Source organism: Vombatus ursinus, unplaced genomic scaffold (assembly GCF_900497805.2).
Source record: "Vombatus ursinus unplaced genomic scaffold, bare-nosed wombat genome assembly UNPS02014779.1, whole genome shotgun sequence".
NCBI classification, from domain to species: Eukaryota; Metazoa; Chordata; class Mammalia; order Diprotodontia; family Vombatidae; genus Vombatus; species Vombatus ursinus.
The window spans coordinates 56,748,238-56,770,299 of NW_020954557.1; the positions used below are offsets into that span (position 1 = coordinate 56,748,238).

At 36.6% G+C, this 22,062-nt stretch overlaps 1 protein-coding gene across 3 annotated transcripts in view; it reads right to left on the reverse strand.

The window, feature by feature from the left end:
• SLC4A10 (solute carrier family 4 member 10) overlaps positions 1 to 22,062 on the reverse strand; it is a 257,305-nt gene that overhangs the window by 172,702 nt on the left and 62,541 nt on the right. For all 3 annotated transcript variants that reach the window (XM_027865793.1, XM_027865794.1, XM_027865792.1), the window contains exon 3: positions 16,464 to 16,610. In XM_027865793.1, the coding sequence (XP_027721594.1) occupies positions 16,464 to 16,610 (147 nt within the window). The remainder of the gene's footprint in view (positions 1 to 16,463; positions 16,611 to 22,062) is intronic.

The window sequence follows — 22,062 nt, forward strand, 5'->3', positions numbered from 1 at the left end:
CTGACATTTTGTTCTCCTATTATTCACCAATAATCTTCACATCTTCTTCAGGCTTTGGTAACTTGGTAATGTCTTTCTTTAGGCTTTGGTTATTTTCTTCTTTTAATTTTTTTTATTAACTTGATTATAGATACAAATTATTATGGAAAAGCATGATCATAGAATGATTGTGTGTGAGTTGCAAAGTACGTTAGAAGTCATCTAACCCAAACCCTTTGTTTTATAGGTGAGGAAACAGGACAAGAAAGGGTATATTTGTCCAAAGTCTCAAAAACAGTAAAGTGCAGGGCTGGGACTCAAACCCACTTCTTCTGACCTGAAATTCAGGGCCCTTTCTACCTCTCCACACTGATAGCCTAGTCTCATGACAGGAGACAAATGAAGGAGATTTACTTTTGAAAACAAATAACAAAATGAAGGATCTTTAATACTACTGAAGAATGGCAGACAAACCTGTAAGTACCTGGGTGGTTCAGGAATCAGTTTGTTTCATCACATAGCCTTCAGATTTTTCTTCAGTCATGCAAGAAATTAAAACATTCTTATTAGCGAGAGAAAGGCAGTGTGATGTGGTAGATAGAGAGTTAGCTAAGAATTAGGACCATTCATGTTGAAGACCTGCCTCTCTGACATATGCTGGTTCTATGACCCCAGGTATGTTATTAATCTCTCGCGGTTTCAAGTCAATTGTCTAAGACTGCAAATTGCCAAGAAGGTGATGACCAGAGAGAAAGTTACTCACTTGGAGCTCCCTAAACCAATAGAACTGATGGCTCCAGTTTCTATTCTTATTAGCTTGTTACTAAAGGGACTGGTTGGACAATGGTGACAAGAAACAAAGATGTGTTTTTAAGCAAAATACTTGATTACAGCAACAACTAAATCCAGAGCATCGAGGTAGCAGATAGAGTGCCAGGCCTAGAGTCAGGAAGACCTGAGTTCAAGTCTGGCCACAGAACCTTCCTAGCTGCGTAACCCTGGCCAAGTCACTTAATTGTTTGCTTCAGTTTCTTCATCAGTAAAATGAGCTGGAGAAGGAAATGGCAGACCATTTTCCAAGAAAACCCCAAATGGGATCACAACTGAAATGACTAGACAACAGCAAATCCACTTAATTCCCCAGTATGCACAGATGTTCATTTCAATTGTTTCAAGTTTCAGGGACAAAAACATGTTGACTTTGTTCCATTTTGATGGTCCTTCTACTAATTCCATGACAGTTCCTATTATTCAACAAACATTTATTAATTGTCAACTCTGTGTAAGGATAGAAGCTTGGGATACGAATACAAATAGTCCTTGCCCTCAAAAGGCTTGTACTTTACTGGGAGGTATAGCATCTACACAGAGAAGTAAATATGACATAATCTGAGGAGGAAAAGAGCATGATCAACTAGGGAGAGCAGGAAAGGCTTGGATAGCAAGTGCCACCTGAGGTAAGCCTTGAAGGAAAGCAAGGATTCTAAGGAGAGAGAGGTGAGGAGGGATACATTCCAACTAGGGGGACAGCCTGTTCAAAAGCTTGCAGGAAGGTGATGGAGCACTGAGTTTGGGGAATAGCAAGGAGGCCATGTTGGTTCTACTAAGAATGAATCAATTGACAAGGTTTTATGAATCACCTCTGTGATCCAGGTACAATGCCAGGCATTGTGGATACAAATACAAAAGCAAAATATTCACTGCCCTCAGGGGGCTTACCTAACAGGAGAGAAAACAGGAACATATGTACATGTACTTGTATATTTATATTATATGTACCTGTACCTACACACAGGCACATACATGCACACATACAAAGCAGATACAAGGTAATCTTGGATTGGGCTGTGCACTAGGAGTTGGGTGTCCTTGGAGAGGCCTCAAGGAGAAGCTATTGTTTGAGCTAAGTCTTGAAGCAGAAATGAGAAGAGAGAGGTGGTGGAAGATAGATTGTTTTTTGTGAGGTTAACACAATTATTTTATGGAGCGTATGTTGTTGTTCAGTCATTTTTCAGTTGTGTCCAACTCTTCCTGACCCCATTCAGGGTTTTCTTGGCAAGGATACTGGAATGGTTTGCCATTTTCTTCTCTAGCTCATTTTGCAGATGAGGAAACTGAGGCAAACAGAATTAAGTGACTTGCCTTGGGTCACACAGCTAGTAAGTATTCGAGGCCAGATTTGAACTCATGAAGATGAGTGTTCCTGACTCCAGACTTAGCACTCACTCTACCTATCATGTCGCCCAGCTGCCCTGGATTTAGGAGGAAGGAGGCAGGATTTGGGGCAAAGTTCTGTTTTTAGACATGTCAAATTTTAGTTCCCTATTGGACAATCACATGGAGATGTTCTTCAGGCAACTGGTGAAAGACCATTACTAATAAGAAATTTTAGGTTTAGATATATTTGGGAGTCATCTGTATATAAATTATAACTTAGAATGGATATAGAGAGAGAGCAGAAGGCCCAGATGGACAACGATTCTACAAAGGGGCCTGAGAAGGATCAGGCAGCATGGTAAGAGGAGAACCGCAACAGAGCTGTGTCACAAAAGCTCAGGCAACAGGAAGTAGCCATTAAAAGGAGGTGGTTTACAGCATTTAAAAGCTGTAGAGAAATGAAAATGGAAGAGAAATGAGAAAAGGCCGTCACATTAGCAAATGAGGTCATTGGTAACCTTAGAGAGAGCAGTTTCAGTCAAATGAGTAGGTTGGAATTAGGACTGCAAAGGTTGAGAAGTGAGTAAAGAAATAGGAGTCATGAATATAGACATCTTTTTCCCTCTTAGGATTTATCTATATAAGAGGTGGCAGGCATAGGGAGCTATAGCTTGAGCAGTCAAAGGAAGTTATTTTCACTCTTAATACTGACCATTCCTGCATCATTTTTTTTATCTTTGACACATCTGTACTATCGTTTGATGTGCCAGAGGGGTCAAGGTGCAGTGAAAGTAGCATTAGATTAAGGGGTTCCTCCCTACCTGTTACCCATCTGCCTATGGGCAAATCCCTAATTAGCCTCTGTTTCCCTGTTTGTAAAATGGCAGTAATAGGAGTTGTGCTCTGGACCTCAAAGGATTATAAATGTCCTTTTGTTGTTTCAACTTTTTTGAACTATTCTTTTTCCTGAAGAGCTAATAATGAGAAAATTTTCATTTGTTATAGCACTTAGGAGTCCAAAATGATATTTAATTGGAATGGAAGCTCCTAGAGGGCAGAACTATCCAGTGTCAGACACAGCACCTTACACATAGTAAGCACTTAATAAAAATATTTGTTGTTTTGTTGTTGTTCAGTAAATAAGAAATGATCCACTTTCATTCACTCACTTTTCAATCTGCCTTCCATGATGCTGAATTCATCATTTCTATTTTCTATTACTAAGTAAACAGAAAAATCCTGTTTTTGCTTTTGTTTTTTTTGATTGCCAAAATATAATGTTTCTGACACTGGCTTTGATCCAAGATGATCAACTTGGTCATGATTTCTTTGTAGTCTGTATCTTCCCTGTGTATTCCATTCATTCTGAAATCTCTTATAGTTTCAGTTCAAAGAGAAGAATAAAAGCTACTTATATTAAAAAAGTTTACTCCAATAGTCATCCTGTGATTTCGTGAAATTTAAAAAAATATTTATTTTAAATTTTATTTATTTTTAAATTTTTATTATTTTATTTGTTTAATTTTTAATTTATTTACTTATTTTAATGAAAACAATTCTTGAAAATTGATAACTTAATTTTTTTTCATATAGTCCTAAAACATCCCATCTCCCAGGAGAAGAAAAATAACATTTTCACTCAAAATGTTGTAGTACTGCTTAGTATTTTGTTTGTAGAATATCTATTCTGAGAAATTATTTAGAGGAAAATTTCATTTGTTTTTACCTCTCTCCCTATAGTGAAGGCAGTATCTCCTTTCACTTTCCCTGCTTCTAATTCTTTCTCATTTTTTTCCATCAGCCACTTGAAAAAAATGCAAACAGAAAATTTATGTTGATACAATTCTACATTCATATTTATTTACTTTTTTTATACTTCACATTCTCTTGGTCCCTACCCAACATAAAAATAAGTAAATGCCAGAAATATGCCACTAAATCAATCCAAATAATGAAATGGACTCTAGGCACTCTGAAATTGAGTAGTAATAAAATTGCATAAAACAATGAAATGCCATAAAAAGTCTCTCTGCGTCTCCTCTTCCTTCTCACCCCCCTTAAAAAAAAACTCTCAGAATGTATAAAGGAAAACTGTAGATGGTAGGACATATTACAGGATATATTGTGTTTGAAACCATCAATCTTTCTAAAATAACTGCAGGCAGCTAGGTGGCACAGTACATAGAATGTGGGGTCTGAACTCAGGAAGACTCATCTTTCTGAGTTCAAATCTGAATTCAGACACTTATTAGCTGTGTAAACCGGGAAAGTCACTTAACTCTATCTGCCTCGGTTCCTCATCTGTATAAAAAGCTGGAAAAGGAAATGGTGAACCACTCCAGTGTCTTTACCAAGAAAACCCCAAATGGGGTCATGAAGAGTCAGACGTGACTGAACAACAGCAACTTCTCCAAATAATGATGTAGGTCATAAAAGATAGTTTATTAGAATTAAAACATAGGATAAAATATTTTGTAGGAGGATAGCCAGGTAGTTCCATAGATAAGCCTTTGATTTTTTTAATCCCAATCCAGGATCTTTCTCTTCCATGTTCCACGTGAAAGTTAATCTGAGATCTTCCCAATTTCACATGGGAATTTAGTATTTGTTTGTTTATTGTTTGTTTTACCATTTCTTATTTCCTCGGCGATGATTTTGCTGGAGTCATAATCAGGAATTTTTGTGACCAGGACAAGTGTGAAGAAGCCTTTCTGGGGTGAGGTGGGAAGAGTCTGAGAACCCAAGATACTGGTGTAAGATGGGGAGAACCAGGGAAAGTTGGGTTAGAGGTGAAGACCACCCCATCCCACTCCCTGGTAGGTTTTGACAAAATGCAATACCCCTTTCCATTAAGAGCACTAGAAAATCTGTTTTAACTAATTATTCTTGCTAATTAGGCACTAAGCTCTGTTGAAGGACAACTGCTCTTGGTACCCTCTACTTTCAATAGCCTTTACATTTGCTGCCCTAGATAGTGTCCCAGTTATCCCACCCTGAATTGGATTGTATATATCCTATAAAACTTTTATTGGGGAGAGAAAAAGCAAAAACAAAAACAAAAACAAAACATGAAGTGACAGTTTGCATCATCTGGTCAGCACAATGTTGGACTTGAAACAAGTTGGACTTGAAACAAAGAGAATCAAAGTCCAAATTCTGCCTCAGATATGCTCTAGCTGTGTGATCCTGATCAAGTCAACTAGTCTCTCAGCCTCACCTTGCTCATCTATAAAAGGCAATAATAATAATAGCACTTAGCTCACAAGGTTGATGCAAAGATGAAATAAGATAACATATGTAAAGTGCTTTGCAAATCTTAAAGTGTCATATAAATGCTAGCTATTATTATATCTATCCAAGATTACTGCTCATTCTGTTTACCTCCTAAGAAGAAATATTTCCAAACTAAGGTTTATTTTCACCTACATATCATTTGAAAAGAGCTACTTTAAAAAGACCATTTTTTGCCTTTTAAAAAAAGCAACAAAAAATCAAAAATTTTGGAGAAAACTTTGTCAGCTTACTATTTTCAGGTGCTATTTGGGTAATTTCAAATACTCAAATACTGAGTATTATCACAGGACTAGCATGCATAGTCACCTTCCCTCCTTTTTTATTTTTATTTTTCCTGGGAGAAAAAGAAGCACGCTATCTATACATGGAAATTAAAGAAGGTGGTTATTTTCTGTTCCTCAGTCAAAGCTGATGCCATTTTGGTGAAGTGGTCTAGGAAGAATTTTTCTTGCCTAGAAGATGGAGGCTTAATGGTAATCTCTACTAAATCCCCTAATTACAGAGAAGGGGCAACCAGGCAAATAGCATGGCAGCTATCAGGCCTGGAAGTTACAAGTATTATCCTAGCCGGGACACATTGGAAACTACATTTGGGAGCCATGTTGGCCATGTGAGTGATAGGTAGAGGACAGCAGATAGCAGCCAATCACCTTCCAAGAAGAGAGCCAAAGTTATCCATAAGGGTGTCTCACCTGAGCATATTCCTCAGCTGTAAAGGGTCCTTGCACTACCAGAGTCCTTTGTAAGAAACTACATTCATCTGGGACTGGGCTGATGTCGTTTTCATCTCTTTATTGTCCCAATTAAATGTTTTCTTATTTGGTACTGTTCCTTACCTGGGTCCATTAGCATCATAAACAACTGGACACCTAGGGCTAGGTTAATTATCCAATTCATAAATCCCACCCAACAGCATCCCAACCACCCCTACACCTATAGGCTAAAGGTCAACAATGGGAGTTACCGCATCCAGGGAAAAGAAAGATAGGCTGTTCAGATTTCCTAGGCTCCTTCCTGTCATCAAAGTATTATGTCCACAGAGTGGTGATGGACACTGGGGTGTCTGCTGGGGGGAGGGAAGCCATGATCCTGGCATTCATGGAATTACTGGTGGATTGGTGGTCACAGCTTTTGTATTTTATGCCAGGCCAATCTGCCGTGCCTCTGTTATTTCAGCCTCTTCGTGAACCCATTTGGAGTATTCTTGGCAAAGATATAGTATGCCATTTCCTTCTTCAGCTCATTTTACAGATGAGGAAACTGAAGCAAACAGGGTTACTGTGACTTGCTTAGGGTCACCCAGCTAGTAAGTGTCTGAGGCTGCATTTGAACTCAGGTCTTTCTGATTCCAGGCCCAGCACTGGGCAAACAGAGGTTAAGTGACTCACCCAAGGTCACACAGCTAGTATAAGTCTGAGGTCAAATTTGAACTTAAGTCTTCCTGATTTTAGGCCCAGAGCTCTATTAACTGTGCCACCTACATGTGCTCTACAGAGTCCAAAACTCTTCTGTGTTTCAGTGTATCGTTGAAATGTTTTCTACCCACTCTCCTTCTAATTCAATTCCCCTTACTTTCCAGAAACATGGTTTTCGTACTTATAAGTACTCAAGGACTTAGAGCTTTGGTTTAGCACAAGTTACCAATTTGAGAGTTCTATCACTGAAGACATCTAAGGGGGTGCAGTGAATGGGGCATTAGACTTGGAGTTAAGAAGATCTGAGTTCAAATCTGGCCCCTGATACTCACTAGTTATGTGACCCTGGGCAAGTCACTTAATTCTTCTAGTCTCAGTTTAATTATCTATAAAATGGGGATAATAATCACTACTACCACACAGAATTTTTGTGAGAATCTAATGAGATAAATATGCAAAGTGCTTTGCAAACCTTCAAGCATTATGTATTATTATTATTAACAATTATTACTTCATGTGTCTAAGTCAAAAAAAGCTCCAGTTCAGTAAGCATAGATCAGTGCTTTAAGGATTTCCCTACTAGTATTTCAGCTTAACAAAGCAAGTGGTTTCACGCAGAACACTTTGAAAGATTAGTCAACAAAATAAACCTGAGGACTTTTGTAGAAAGATCATGATGCTTTTTTAAACTCTGGCGTACAGTATCAAGTTTTCATCTAGGACTTTCTAACCTAAGACATGATGACAATGGAGATGTGGGAAACAAATGCAGTCCCATTAAAGAAGTCTGATCCACTGTCAATGACAAGAGGTGTATTCTTCAAATAGGAAAATTGTCTGTTGTTCCTTCCTTAGCTTGTCATTCATTCCTCAAAGCAAAAATGATTCTCTAGGCATTATGCTATCCCCACAATAGGCCTGTCATGACCCACAGGCTTTGAAAATCTCACAGAGAGACAGAGACTCTCATCCTATCTTCCCGACTGTAATTGTTCAAATGCTTTGTTCAGGGGCTGAGTTTTAAACAAATCTGGGAACCTTAAAATAGAATGGCATACATTTCACCAAATTACTGTCTTATCTAATTCAGAAAGCATTCTTTAGGGTAGGGTAAATATTTTCTTTATGGTGACTACTTTACCTCTTTGTATGACAGTCAGTGAAAACATAGAATAGCCTAATACTGCAAAATCCCCCAAACTATCAGTTTAACAGCCAAGAATATGATATATCATATGGAAGGATCTGTTGCCATATTCACTGCAATTCGTAACTGGAACAGTTATGTATTCTCATTTGCCAGGGCAAAGAGAAGAGGACAAAAAAATTTAAAGGCCTCCATGAATCCCTTGGCTACTGAAAATAAGATAATCATTTAATTTTGGGAACTATGGAGTTAAAGAAAGTATACACAGGAATGACAGATGCTGTTGCCACCAGGAGCAAGTAATGTTTTTATATTAACCTTATTCCACCAAACGTTTAATTAAATCCAATTTAAACATTTATTGGCCACCTTCTCCAATAAAAAGGCACTTCCTTCTCCTATGGGGCCTCAGTATGGTCTTAAGTTTACTCTGGGCTCTGGAAGGCCCTGCTAACACAGGCACGGACACTGGGAGGTTCAAACAAAATGTGGTGCATTCTAAGGTGGTGAAATCTAAGGACTTTTAAAGTTCTGGAGGAGAAGCACTCTGCTAGGCAGCAAGGGGAATAGGTATATAAATAAGACATGGACTCTCCAATTAATTGCCCTATAACAAGTAGGAGAATTATGACCAGTGTATAGAACTGTAAGAAATGTCAGTATCATGGAGGCAGTGTCACACTTCAGACAAAGTGGACCTCAGAGCAAGGCAGTCAGGGAGTTCAATGGAGAAAACACTTAGCCTGGAGTCAGGAAGACCAGAATTCAAATCCAACCTCAGACACTTCCTATCTATGTGACCCTGGACAAGTCACTTACCCTCTGTTTGTCTCAGTTTCCTCAACTATAAAATGGGGGTAATTACAGCACCTATCTCCCAGGGTTGTTGTGAGGATTAAACTAGATAATATTTGTAAGGAGCTTAGCATAGTGTCTGGCCCATAATAGATGCTTGATAAAAACTTGTTTCTTTCCTCTCTTCCCTGTGTGTGTGTGTGTGTGTGTGTGTGTGTGTGTGTGTGTGTGTGTGTTCAGCTCTATGGAAGTCAATTCCCCCCTGAGTGCCCCTAGGCAATTCTCTAAGATTCCAGGTTGCAGAAAAATTACTGACCTGCATTGGTAGAGAGATATCCTCATGGGAGTTTTCTATATCAATGAAATCATAGGTCCAATCCCCAACTCTATCAATGTTATGCAAGAGAAAGGGTTCAAAGTGCTATGAGAATAAAAGATGAAATATGTGATCTTGATGAAACAAAATAAAAAATTTAGATGAATAAAATAAAACTAATGTAGGATCAGAAAAAAAACACTTGCATTAAATGAATCTAAAAAAAATCTGACACCCAAAATTTATAGAGAATTGCTATAAATATATAAAATCAAGAACCATTTCCCATAAGACAAATAGTCAAAAAGCATTTATAGTTTTCAAAAGAAGTGCAAACTGTCAATAGCTCTCTAAAAAATTCAAAATCATAATAATCAGAGAAATGAAAATTAAAACAATCCTAAAGTTCTACTACTTTATACCCATTAAACTAACAAAGATATTAAAAGATGAGAAAACATTGTTGGAAGGACTATGGGAAGACAGGAATGCTAAACCACTGCTTTGGGGACTGTGAATTGGTTTGGCCATTTTGGAAATTGATTGTGAATTATGCAAGAAAAGTGACTAAATTATTTATATCCTTCGACTCCAAGATCCTATTATTGGGACTGTATTCCATGAAAGTTACTGAGAATGAGAATAGACAAATAAGTCTCAAAATATCGATAGCAGCATTATTGACAGTAACAAAAAGTTGGAAATAAAATGCACACCCAGTGATTGGGCAATGGCTGAACATCTTATAATCTACAAATGTAATGGAATATCACTATATTGTAAAAGATGATGAATTCAGAGAAACATAGTACAACTTGTATCAAGTGATGTAAAATTAGGAAAAGGCCAAAAGAACAATACAATGACTGCAAATGTAAATAAAATCAACAAAGGCAGCCCAACTGGTTGAAGCTAGGAAAAAAAAAAGCTCAAGTAGATGCTAAAATATTTATAGCAGCACTTTCCGTAGTAGTTCAAAGAACTGAAAACAAGGTAGATGCCTATTGAATGGGGCAAGCAGTGGAAAATAAATAAAATAAAATATTCTTGCATTTTAAGAAATATGATGAATACAGAGAAGCACGGTAAGATTCATAAGTTGTGCAAAGTGAGATAAGTAGAACCAGGAAAACCATCCATGTGATGGCTACCACAATATAAACAGAAAGAACAACAATAAAACAAAACTGAATAATGTGAAATTATAATGACCAATTTGGCCCCACAGAAAAGATGTGAGAATGCACTTCCCTCTTGTCTTTATAGGTGGTGAGAAATAATGGATGTGGAACTGCATTTAATGTTGGCTCTTGATTGATGTGCTGGTTAGGTTTGCTGAACTTATTTTCTCCTTTTTATTCTTTGCTATAAGGGATGGCTCTCTGAGAGAGAAAAAGAAAGGGAAGGGGGGAGGATATTTGAAATGCAGATAATGCAAATACCTGCTGCTAGTAGTACAGTGGACAGAATATCCAGACTGCAAGAGTCATAAAGACTCATCTTCCCAAGCACAAATCCAACCTCAGACACTTATTAGCTGTGTGACCCTGGGCAAGTCACTTAACCCTGTTTGCTTCAGTTTCCTCATCTATAAAATGATCTGGATAAGGAAATGGCAAATCACTTCAATATCTTTGCCAAGAAATCCCCAAATAGGGGCACAAAGAGTCATACATAACTGAAAAACGATTGAACAACTGAAAATGTAAATACAGACATAAAAATTTATTTTAAAAAAATGAACATGTTAACATATAGTATAGATTCAATCTCTCTCATAAGAACAACAGTGCCTCAGTTACAACCAGCTTTTATCCTACAGCCTGAAATGGCTTTGATTTCAGAAGATTATCAGTGAGAAATTTAGGTTAACTGAATAAATGGTTAGGAAAAGTAGACTAAAGAAACCCCAGCAACTCATACTTCTTTCTGTGCAAGTCTGCAAGCTACTTTTGAAGACAACAAAAGTTTGATAAGGATTTTTAAAAAGAAAGTTATACTTGGGTCATATGGATTTAGATGAGTTATCCACAAAAGTTTGTTGGAGTTCTAGTAGATTTTATTTCAAACATATTGAATAACTTTTGACTCTAAATTAATACATTCTCTATATACACAGTAAATGCATGGGAACCAAAGATCAGAAGTCAAATAGAAAAATACTCCTTGAGTACTCACACCATTAATCACTAAACTAAGGAAAGGCAGGAATAAAAATATCATTAGCTAACAGAGCAAAAAAAAAATTAAAAATCTGGTTTCTTGCTAAATTCTTAAATTTGCTATTATTTGGATAAAGTTAATACATATATACATGTGTATGTATTATACAATTTGCATGTGGCTTTTGTAATTTCAGATGTGTCCACTGAGAAGCAATACTGTTCAACCCTGGGGTGTTGTTGCTGCTTCATTTTTGGCTCTTTCTGTGGCCAAGATTTTAAATACCAGTTTACCAAATTAGCTTCAATTGAGTGATAGTTTAGTATTGCATACTAATGAGAATGAGGCTCCATTAAAATCAACTGATATTAATCCTTATGTAAATCAAAATTTAGACTTATCAGAGATAAAGTAGAATTTTTACATTTCACTTTTAATTATATTGATACTTTCTTTTCTTTCCTTTTTTTTTAAAGAATGGATTCTCTCACATAGTATAGAAGTTAATAAGCATTTATCAAGCATTTTGATGTGTCAGGCACTGTGCTGAGTGGTATTTATTTAAATAGATTTTCAGGTTTTTGTGGTATTTATGATTATGTATAAATATGTATTAATATTCACCAAGAGGCTGGTAGACAATGGGAGATTTTAACAAGAAGAATAAATTTTTTTTCCCCAAAATACAGAGTGTCTTACTTTTTGGTCCTTATTTAAGACTTCAAAGATTATATCAAAAAAGGAAATTGTGACACATTTCATTACATGTCCTTCCTCAAAGGAAATCAAAGCATTTTTCTTGCTCTAAACTAATACCCCAATCCTATGACATTACAGAAAATAATAATAAGATAAGTAAGACAGAAGGATAACTGAATTTAAAAGAACATAAACCAGAACTAAGGACTATACTCATCATGTCAGCAATCTTCAGGGATTATAAGAATCTGTGTTTCACAAATGAGTACCATAACAACTGTTTCAGAGCATTAAATGCCTCCTTATCAATCAGATATTTCTGGGGCACTTGTGACAGAGATGTTCCTGTAATAATTAAGACAATTTATCATTATGGCTTTCTCAATCATATTCTCCATATCTTTGGATAGATCTCCCATCAAATATTAAATCCTGCATATAATTCCATCTCCACAATTTATGTGTATGTACGTATGTATATGTGTGCGTATAAAATCAACTTAATTTTCCTTGCTTGTTTACAATTTCATTTCCCCTGTTGTACCTAATCACTGATAAATTTCACTGTTAGGAACACTAGGGCTTGGAGTTATTTTGTTCTCCAGCAAGCAAAGTCAAAATGTCCATGTGGTTAATTTAAAATTCAGTCTAAAATTAAGGGTCTTGTAATGACTACTGCAGAACCTAAAATTACACTGGCATTTGCATTTCCCTAAGGAACTAAAAATATTCCTTTTTACTAGATGGTGACGTGCCTCTCTACACTCTTCCATTATACAGGTTGTATAAAGTGCCATCACTAAAAGTGAACTACAGTTTTTTCATGTTTCATTAGGGTTTTAACAGTATAAAGGTTACAGTGTTTTTAACTGTTTTCCTTGCAGTTTAATATTCTGTCGAATTTCTTCTTTGAAGAACTAACTATATTATTTTCATTATTATCTCACATGACTGCTACATTAAATTGATTATCTTTCTCTTATTTGTTTTACTCAATTTTCTGTTTTCCTTCTCTCTCTGAATTTCCATTTGCTATTTTGGTCACTGGTATTCTTTCTGTTCTCCTTTGTTACTCATTAATAGTCTTTAAATCAACCAATTTATTCATGACTTCCAATTTATTGGCATTTCTGATTTCTACTCTTCAGTTATCTCTTTGTTGCTCTGGTAGTTTTCTTTTCTCTAAACAAAATATTGCTTGATGCAGAAATTTCCAAAAAAGAGAGTAGAGAAAGAGAGGAAAAAAGAACACAGAAAAGAACCTTTAGAACAACATTGAAGAGTTAGGAAGAGGAAATACCAAAGGGTTTTGTGAAGGATCAGTAGGAGAGAGCCAAGAGATGGTAAGTAGTATACCTCTCAGAAGTCATACTTAGTCGGGCACTAAGTATACTTAAAAAAAAAAAGAATCAGGGACACCTAAGAAAAAGAGAAGGAGCTAGTGGAGAGAGATAGATTATGTATGAAACAGGAGGTAACTATTGGAATAAAGATCCTAGAGGAGAAGGGATTTAGGACACAAATAAGAGTTCTGAAAGAGAAAGAAGCTAAAAAGTATATGGAATTACTTCAACAGCAGCACTCCTCTACGGAGTGGGGAAAGTCAGAGTAAAGTTAGCTTAAACTAAATCAGTTATATCTGTGACTATAAAGAACTTGAGTGGTTTTTAATACTGAACTGGATTGAAGTCCCGAAGCCATGTATATAGTCCGGGTGGGACTTTCTAATTTTAAAGAAGTGAGGGCAATTACAAAAGCGTATTCTGATTAGGCAGCTAGGTGGTGCCTTAGATAGAGTTCTGGAAAACCTGAGTTCAAATCCAGCCTGAGACAATTAACTAGTTCTGTGATTCTGGGCAAGTCACTTAATATCTGTTTACCTCAGTTTCCTTAATTGTAACACTGGGATAAATAATAGCACCTACCTCCCAGAGTTGTTGTGAGGATCAAATGAGATAATATTTATAAAGTGCTTATCAAAGTGCCTAGTACACAGTAGGTACTATATAAATGCAAGCAATGATGATGATGATGATGACAAAGACTGCATTTAGAAAAACAATTATAGCAATTGGGAAATAGTAATGCAGATGAACTCTAAGGTCCCTTTTAGCTGCAAATCTTCATCCTAACCAAAAAAATACTAAAATACTTGTGTACTTACTTCTTTAATTCTTACTTTCGAAAGATATGCTTTTCAAAAAACATTTACTAATTTTTTTTTGTACTTTGTTGCTTTAAGAAATAGCTTTATTTTATTTTTAAATGTTATTGAATGAAATCTCTATATTATAGAGATTTATATTTAGCTCAACTCAAAGGATGAACGTTCGTTGTTGTTTAGTTGTTTCAGTCATGTCCAGCTCTCCACGACCCCATTTGGGGTTTTCTTGGGCAGAGATGATAGAGTGGTTTGCCATTTCCTTCTCCAGCTCATTTTACAGATAAGGAAATTGAGGTAAACAGGGTTATATGACTTGACCATGGTCACATAGCTAGTAGAAAGAGGAGTCTTCCTGGTTCGCAGACCAGTGTTCTATCCACTGTGCCACCTAGCTGCCAAATGAATGTTTGTGGGATGCAATAATCGAAAGAGAAAAAAGTAAAGGGATGATAAAGGAACAATAAGTCAAAGGACCTAGGTCAGGGATGGGGAACCTGTGGCCTTAAGGCCACACGTGGCCCTCTAGATCCTCAAGTGCAGCCCTAAAGGTCCTAGTCCTAGTTCTATCACTAATTCACTACGAGATACCAAGCAAGTCATATGACCACAGACTTTTAGAGCTAGAAAAAAGGGATGTTGGGGTTCATCGAGTAATAGAATCAGAGACTATCAGAAAATTGTAGTCACTGAGATTATCTAGTCCAATCCTTTACTCACGAACACATCTCCTGTACAATACATTCAACGAGTGATTATAGAGTTTCTACCTGAACATATAAATTAACTCAAATAAATTTTCCTCAAGAAACAGCTTAATCCATTTATGGATAGCTCTATTTATTACAATATCAGTTATATTTAATGGATTTAGATGTTTATTTGACTGCTACCAGTTAACTAGTTTGACTTCCTTAACACTACATGAGCAAATATATATTTTTAATGGTTTGCTATTTAAAAAAAAATTCTGAGCTTAAGGAATAAAACAAGCATTTCCATAACTTAGTAGAATAGAAAAAAAAGATGATTGTACATGAAAGTCTTAGTTGATGGTATGGAGGGAGTATGACTGAATACCCACATCACAGACAATTTCAAGAAGCTAGGGGTAAACCTTGATAGTAAATCTTAATAACGTTGCTCCCAAATGAAATGAAGTGTAACCTATCATGACCTGTTTATAACTCTTGTCTAAGGCTATATTAATATTTTTCTTTAATACTATATAATTGGAAATTTAATCCTTATTCCCTGACATTATTTTTCTTTTGATCTTAATTCAAAACAATTTTAACATATAGTTTCACAAAAAAGCAATTTAACAAAAAAAAGATCTTTTTTTTCAAGGAATCATTGAGGATTATAGACCTAGAGCTGGAAGACTGTAGGTGTGATCTAGTATTTGTCCTGACCACACAATGGCCCTTCTTTTCCAACTTGACTAATTACCATTCCTTTCCTGATATCCCTTCACACAGAAGCAAAAATTAGATTTGAAACAAAATTTTAAAGAAAAATGTATTTCTCCTTCACTGCCTACCCCAAAGTTCTTTCTGGGTCACTTGATCAATCAAATTAGCATTTTATAATTTGTTGTCTTTGTCTCAAATTCCTTCAGATGCAACATTCTTGTTTCCCTAATAAGATTTAAGCATATTGTTCAGGGATCATGTTGTACACTTTTTATTTCCTTCCTGGTGCCTTGAAAAATTCTAAATACACAATGAATGAATCATCAAAAACTTGTTAAATGTCCATGGTAGCCTAAGAAAAGAATAGTCTTTTGAGTGTTCTACATAGTAACCATCATTCTATGGGTTCTCAAAAGCTACAGCATGAACACATTTTAAATTCTTTTGCAGTGTATTTGATTAAGCAGAACTTTCACCTTTAGAGACTTTCATGCTCAGTAAACACTGGGCAGCTACAGCTGTCTGAGCAAAATTTAATAAATGCTTATTTTCCTTGAATTAAAAAAAATGAAAGCAATCATTTCTATTTGTGTGAATAGCAGAGATTTAGTGTTAGTATTCAAATTGTGATTTCCCCATCTCATACCTTAACAATTCTTCCCTTTCATAAGATAAAATAACCAAGACAGCAATCATAAAGATGGAAACTTTCTTGCCCAACACCCTTTCTGCCCGAGCATTTCAAACCTTTTTACATGGTAAGATATCTTTTTTTTTAATTATTACAAACTCAAAAAGCAATCTCTGCTGCTTAACAAAGTACACAGAGAACACAACAGAATATTGAGTCCCATAAACCTGTGAATTTTTATAGACTTGATTATTTTAAATGGCAAGGTGGGGAAGAGGGAGAGATTCTTACCAAAAGAAGGAGACTCCCGTCCATCCTCCAATCCTGAATCTCTTTCTCTATCTCTCTTTCTGTGTTTATGTCCACGATGTCTGTGACGTCGGTGACTCTTTCTTCCCCCCAGGGGAACGTGGACTCCAATAAACAGTGTACGGTGACCTGTGTTAAGAAAAAAATTGCACAGGTGAAATTCTGAGATTGTTCAGAACGCAGAAAATTGCACCAGTGTACGAGTTATCAATAATACCTTATGTAGAAGGCCTCTAGTTATATATTATCTATTTACTAAATAAAACATTTAAAAATATCTCATTATCACACGTGAAAAATATTACAAAATCCTAAAAGAGGCAGGGAAAAACAAAGTTAAAATCCTTACAATAATATTCTTATGTAACTCATGCATAAAACTCTTATGATTTCTTAATCTCATTCAAGGCATGCTACTATAAATATACCATTTAGACTTCTTCTATTGGCCTACCATTTAACTGAAAAGTGAAGATTCATTCTGTGAAGTGTTTCCAAATCAGTTATATGCACAAAGAACTCTAGAATCCACCAAAAGGAGAAAAAAAATTCTTGGGGAAGGAAATTGGAGAAAACCTTTCATTCTTCTTTTCACAGTCAGTGTAATAACAGAGCTTCTGGATGCTGCCTCAGATGTATCTTGGAGGGGGTCAGAAAATATTTGGGGGTAGGGTTAGGAAAGGGTGATGGGAGGCAGAATCATTATCATAACAGTGGAATTGCTTTTACTTAGGTCAGGGAGGGTGCAGGTAAAAACCCCATGTAAATGCAGCTCTTACTATCAGACTAGCAATTAAAGTCCCAACTAAAAATCTCACATTCTACGGGAAATCTTACTCAACCCCTCTTAGGCCTTAGACACTTACTAGCTGTGTGACCCTGGGAAAGTCACTTAACATTGTCTGCGTCCATTTCCTCATCTGTCAAATGAGCTGGAGAAGGAAATGGTGAACCATTTCAGTATCTTTGCTAAGAACAGATGGAGTCACTGAGTCAGACACAACTCAACAACAACAAACAAAAGTTGACATCTAATCACAGACATCCTAACTGTATGGAAGATGAATTGGAATTGGGAAAGGCAGGAAGACTAATTAGGATATTATTATTGCAACAGTCCAGGCAAGAGGCGAAGAAGGCTGGAATTAGGGTATATGACTAGAGAATGGGAAGTGGACATACACATTTTGGAAACAGTCCAGGCAAGAGGGGAAGAAGGCTGGAATTAGGGTATATGACTAGAGAATGGGAAGTGGACATACACATTTTGGAAATGGAGCTGACAATGTTTGGCAACTGATTGGATATGTGGGGATAGTAAAAAATAAGTAGAAAAGGAGAAAGCGTGTGTGAACAACTGAAAAAAAAAGGTTTCATACAGGATGTCCTAAAAGTCTTCTTGTAGCTTTAAGCTTTAGTGCTTAAAACTACACATTTGTCTATTGTGACTTCTAGCAAGTACAATAATATTTCTCAATATTTATTAGAGAAGAAGCACGGGAAGGGGGATATTTAGAATATTGGACTTAGAATACATATGACTTGGGTTTATTTGTAAAGAATTGTTGTTTTGTTCAGTTGTTTTTCAGTTGTGTCTGACTCTTCCTGATTCCATTTGGGATTTTTTTTTTTGGCAAAGATATTACAGCGGCCTGCTATTTTCTTCTCTAGTTCATTTTACAGATGAGGAAATTGAGGCAAACAAGGTTAAGTGACTTGCCCAGGGTCACACAGCTAATAAGTATCTGAGGCCAGATTTAAACTCAGGAAGATGAGTCTTCCTGAATTCAGGCCTGGACCTGCACCCACTGCACCATCTAGCTGCCCTGTAAATAACTGCCAGAAGCCTAAATTAAAAAAAAATCTAGAATTGTTCCAACCTGAAAATATATCAAACTGTAAGTGAGATGGAAAGTATGAGTATTAAACATTCTTTTTAAAAAAGTGTCCAAAAGTGATTTTTAGACTGATTGAGTCCTAGAATAAATATCTTCTGAAAATAATTATAGTCTTTTATTTCTACAATTCAGGAAAAGGATGCAAACAAACCAAAAAAAAGGGATCTTTCTTATTAATTTTCCTTCTACCTATTTTTGTTGAAGCACCGCTATCTTTGCAGGTTTGCAGTTTTGGCTTCCTCATATCCCTTCACACCCGCATTTGCAATCAGTTATCAAAATTTGTTCTTTGTCCCCCTACAACACGGTTTACGTCCATCCCCTTCTCAGTATTCTCACCAATGTCTCTCCAGTTCAGACTCCTTGGTTTCCCAGCCTTGATCCCCTCTTCTCTCAGAATCCATCCTGCACACTGCTGCCAAGGTAATTTTCCTAACGTGCATGTTTGAAGATGTTACTCCCCTACTCAATAAACTGCAGTAGCTCTCTAAAGTCAAATGCAAACTTCTCAATTTGGTATTGAAAGTTCTTCAAAACCTGACTCCAACCGACTTTCAACCTAACAGTACATTACTCTGCTTCCCACCCTTCTTCCTGTACTGCACACATGGTAGTATGTGTCTCCACTCCATCTCCTGTCCCTGAACCCTTGCACTAATTAGCCCCTCTGAATAGACAAGCAACTATAACAACAACAACAACATCTAGAATACAATAAGCACTTTAAGGTTTGCAAAATGCTTTACAAATATTACCTTATTTTAGCCTCATAACAACTTGAAGGTTGGGGTAGGTGTTATTATTATCCCCATTTTACAGATGAGGAATCTGAGGCAAGCAGAAGTGAAATGACTTGCTCCGGGATGTTGGTCTTTTGAGTCCAGGTCCAATGCTCTATCCACTGGGCCACCTAGCAGCAATCTCTTCATTCCAACCTCTTAGAACAGCTTGTTTCTTTCAAAACTGCTCAAGTTATACCAAAACAAAGTTTTTTTTCCTCCCCAGTTGCAAGAGCTCTCTCCCCATAAATAATTTAGCTTTTCTCCATTTTGTCTATATTTGTTAATGAATGTATGCGATTATATTTTATTGATTTCACATGATTTTCTTTTAAGTTAATTTAATATAATTTTATTATATAGAATGTAATTTTAATTTGGTATAATATTTTAATATAATTTAAGAGGCAATGGGCATGGTAAATACTTGGCACCAGAACCAGGAAAACCTGGGTTCAAATCCTGTGTCTGACATACACTGGTTGTGTGACCCTGGGTAAGTCATTTAGCTTGTGACTACGGGCAAATCATTTAACTTCTCAGCGCACTAGGCAGGCTGAGACGAGAAGGTGTTGATCTGTGTTGGTAGAGAAGTGTCCTCATCTGAGAGCTCCCTATATCAAGGAAATCACAGATCTTGTCCCATTTCTATCCCTCTTTATCTACAACTTGTCTTGCCCCAAAAGATGAAATGTCTTTGAGGGGAGGGAATGTCATGCTTGTCTTCTTATTCCAAATGATTGACACATTAAATAGGAGCTTAAAAATATGTGTTGATTGATTGGTGGATCCTCAGAAGCTCCACTTAAAAGATTGGACTCCACAGAACCCCAACTCCAGTGCCTGCTAACATAAACTCTTATTATGTCTCTTATTTTGGAGCTAGGAAGGTCACAACCAGGGGGTCTTAAGTCGGGGCAGAATTCACACCAAAATCTGTAAAAATTCAGAAGACTTCATATCAAAACAATATTTCAACATTTTCAATTTTAGAAAAAATCTCTAGAAAACCTAGCTGGGTACTTTTCATACTTGATAAAGAAACATGCTCATTTAGGACTATTTACATTTCCTCTGTAATGAAAAACCAAGGTGTCATTAAAAGGCAATATTGCCTTTGTGGCCATAAACTTTGCTGGAAAAGCTTGGGTTTCATTACTCAAACAATGTGGGTGGAAGTGGGTTGCTGAGCAAAACCAGCAGCTTCAAAACATTTTAATTATGTAAGAGAGTAGCCATAGAGTAAACAATTCCTAAGGTGGGCATGGTGAGGGTACATTGAATGTTTATATAATGCCTAAACAATGCACTGACCCTGAGGTGGGAAGGGGAAGTCATCATCTTAACGAATAGAAAGACTCTATTCTCCTTTATTTAGCTGATGCAGGAGGGGGACATGTTTTCTTCTATCCAACAGAACTGTGTCATTGTGGTAGGGTTTTTTCCCCCTCATGAAATGAACATAAACCAGCTAGTGCATAATTACTGTGTTGCCTTAGCCATTTAGACCTGTCAATCATGTGAAAAGGTCAAGTACATGAAGCTGAATAAGCCACGTGATCTTTAATCGCTGGGAGACTCTAGCAGAGGCAGAAAACCCAGCAAGTAACCATTTGTCACAATAGATCAAAGAACCTCAACGCTGACAGGAATTCTCTGCAGAAGGAGAAATAAGACAGAGGAATATAGGAAGAGGAAGAAAAATGGAGAAAGAGAAGAGATACTAGTAATAACACATTTATGGCGTACTTTCTCCTAACAACCCTGTAAGGCGACTGGTGACATGATTATTTTACAGTACTCTCGGTGGAGTCAGAAACTAGAATTTGAATTCCACTCATGACATAAGCTACGTGATGTTGAACAAGTCCCTTAACCTTTTTTTTTTTTTTTTTACCTCATGTGTAAAATGGGAATAATAACGGTAGCACTTACCTCATAGGGTTGCTGGGAAGATCAATCAGTCAGCAGACGTCTATTAGCTACCTAACTACCTATTAAGTGTCAGGCAGGCAGCTAGGTGGTGAAATGGATACAGTACTGAGTCTGGAGTCAGGAAGATGAGTCTTCCCGAGTTCAAATCTGGCTTCAGATACTTACTAGCTGTGTGACCCTGGGCAAGTCATTTAAACCTGTTTGCCTCAGTTTCCTCATCTGTAAAATGAACGGGAGAAGGAAACGGCAAACTCCTCCAGTATCTCTCCCAAGAAAACCCCAAATGGGGTCAAAAGGGTTGGGCACAACTGAACAACAACAAACAAAAAAGTGTCAGGCACTGTGCTAGGCACTGGAGCTATAAATACAAAAAGTAAGACAACATGTATAGAAATATAACATTAGTGTTCAAAATTCAATTTGCCCAATCTTATTATAGTCAAGTATCCAAAATATAGGGGAGAAATAGTAAAGAACCATGGAGTGATTCAGAAAAGGCAAAAGAATTTTTGTTTAAAATTTTTCAATTTTATCTCAAACATGATTTTTTACTTAGTATACTCAGAGTCTATGTAGATGCCAGTTATTATTATTAATCTCCATTTTTCATATGAGAAAACTGAGACTAAAATAGGTCTAATGACATGCCTATGATCACAATGCTAGGAAGTGCCAGAGCTAAACTTAGATCTGAGTCTCCTGCCTCCAAGTCCAGCATTATTTCCAATGTATCACACTACCTCTGGAGTCCCTTTACCATCTTGAATCCCAGCCCAGGCCTTTTTCTCCTCCACTGTGCGGACTTACCCTCATAAAATATTCTAATTAAAAAAAAACCAGAAATGAAGAGCTGCAGGTCTCGCATGAAAGATACTTTTAAATTTTTAAAAAATACCATAGTTGGCACATTTGTAAGCAAACATACTGACACTAAAATGAATTTGCTTGTTTGGGTAATAATTTTATTCT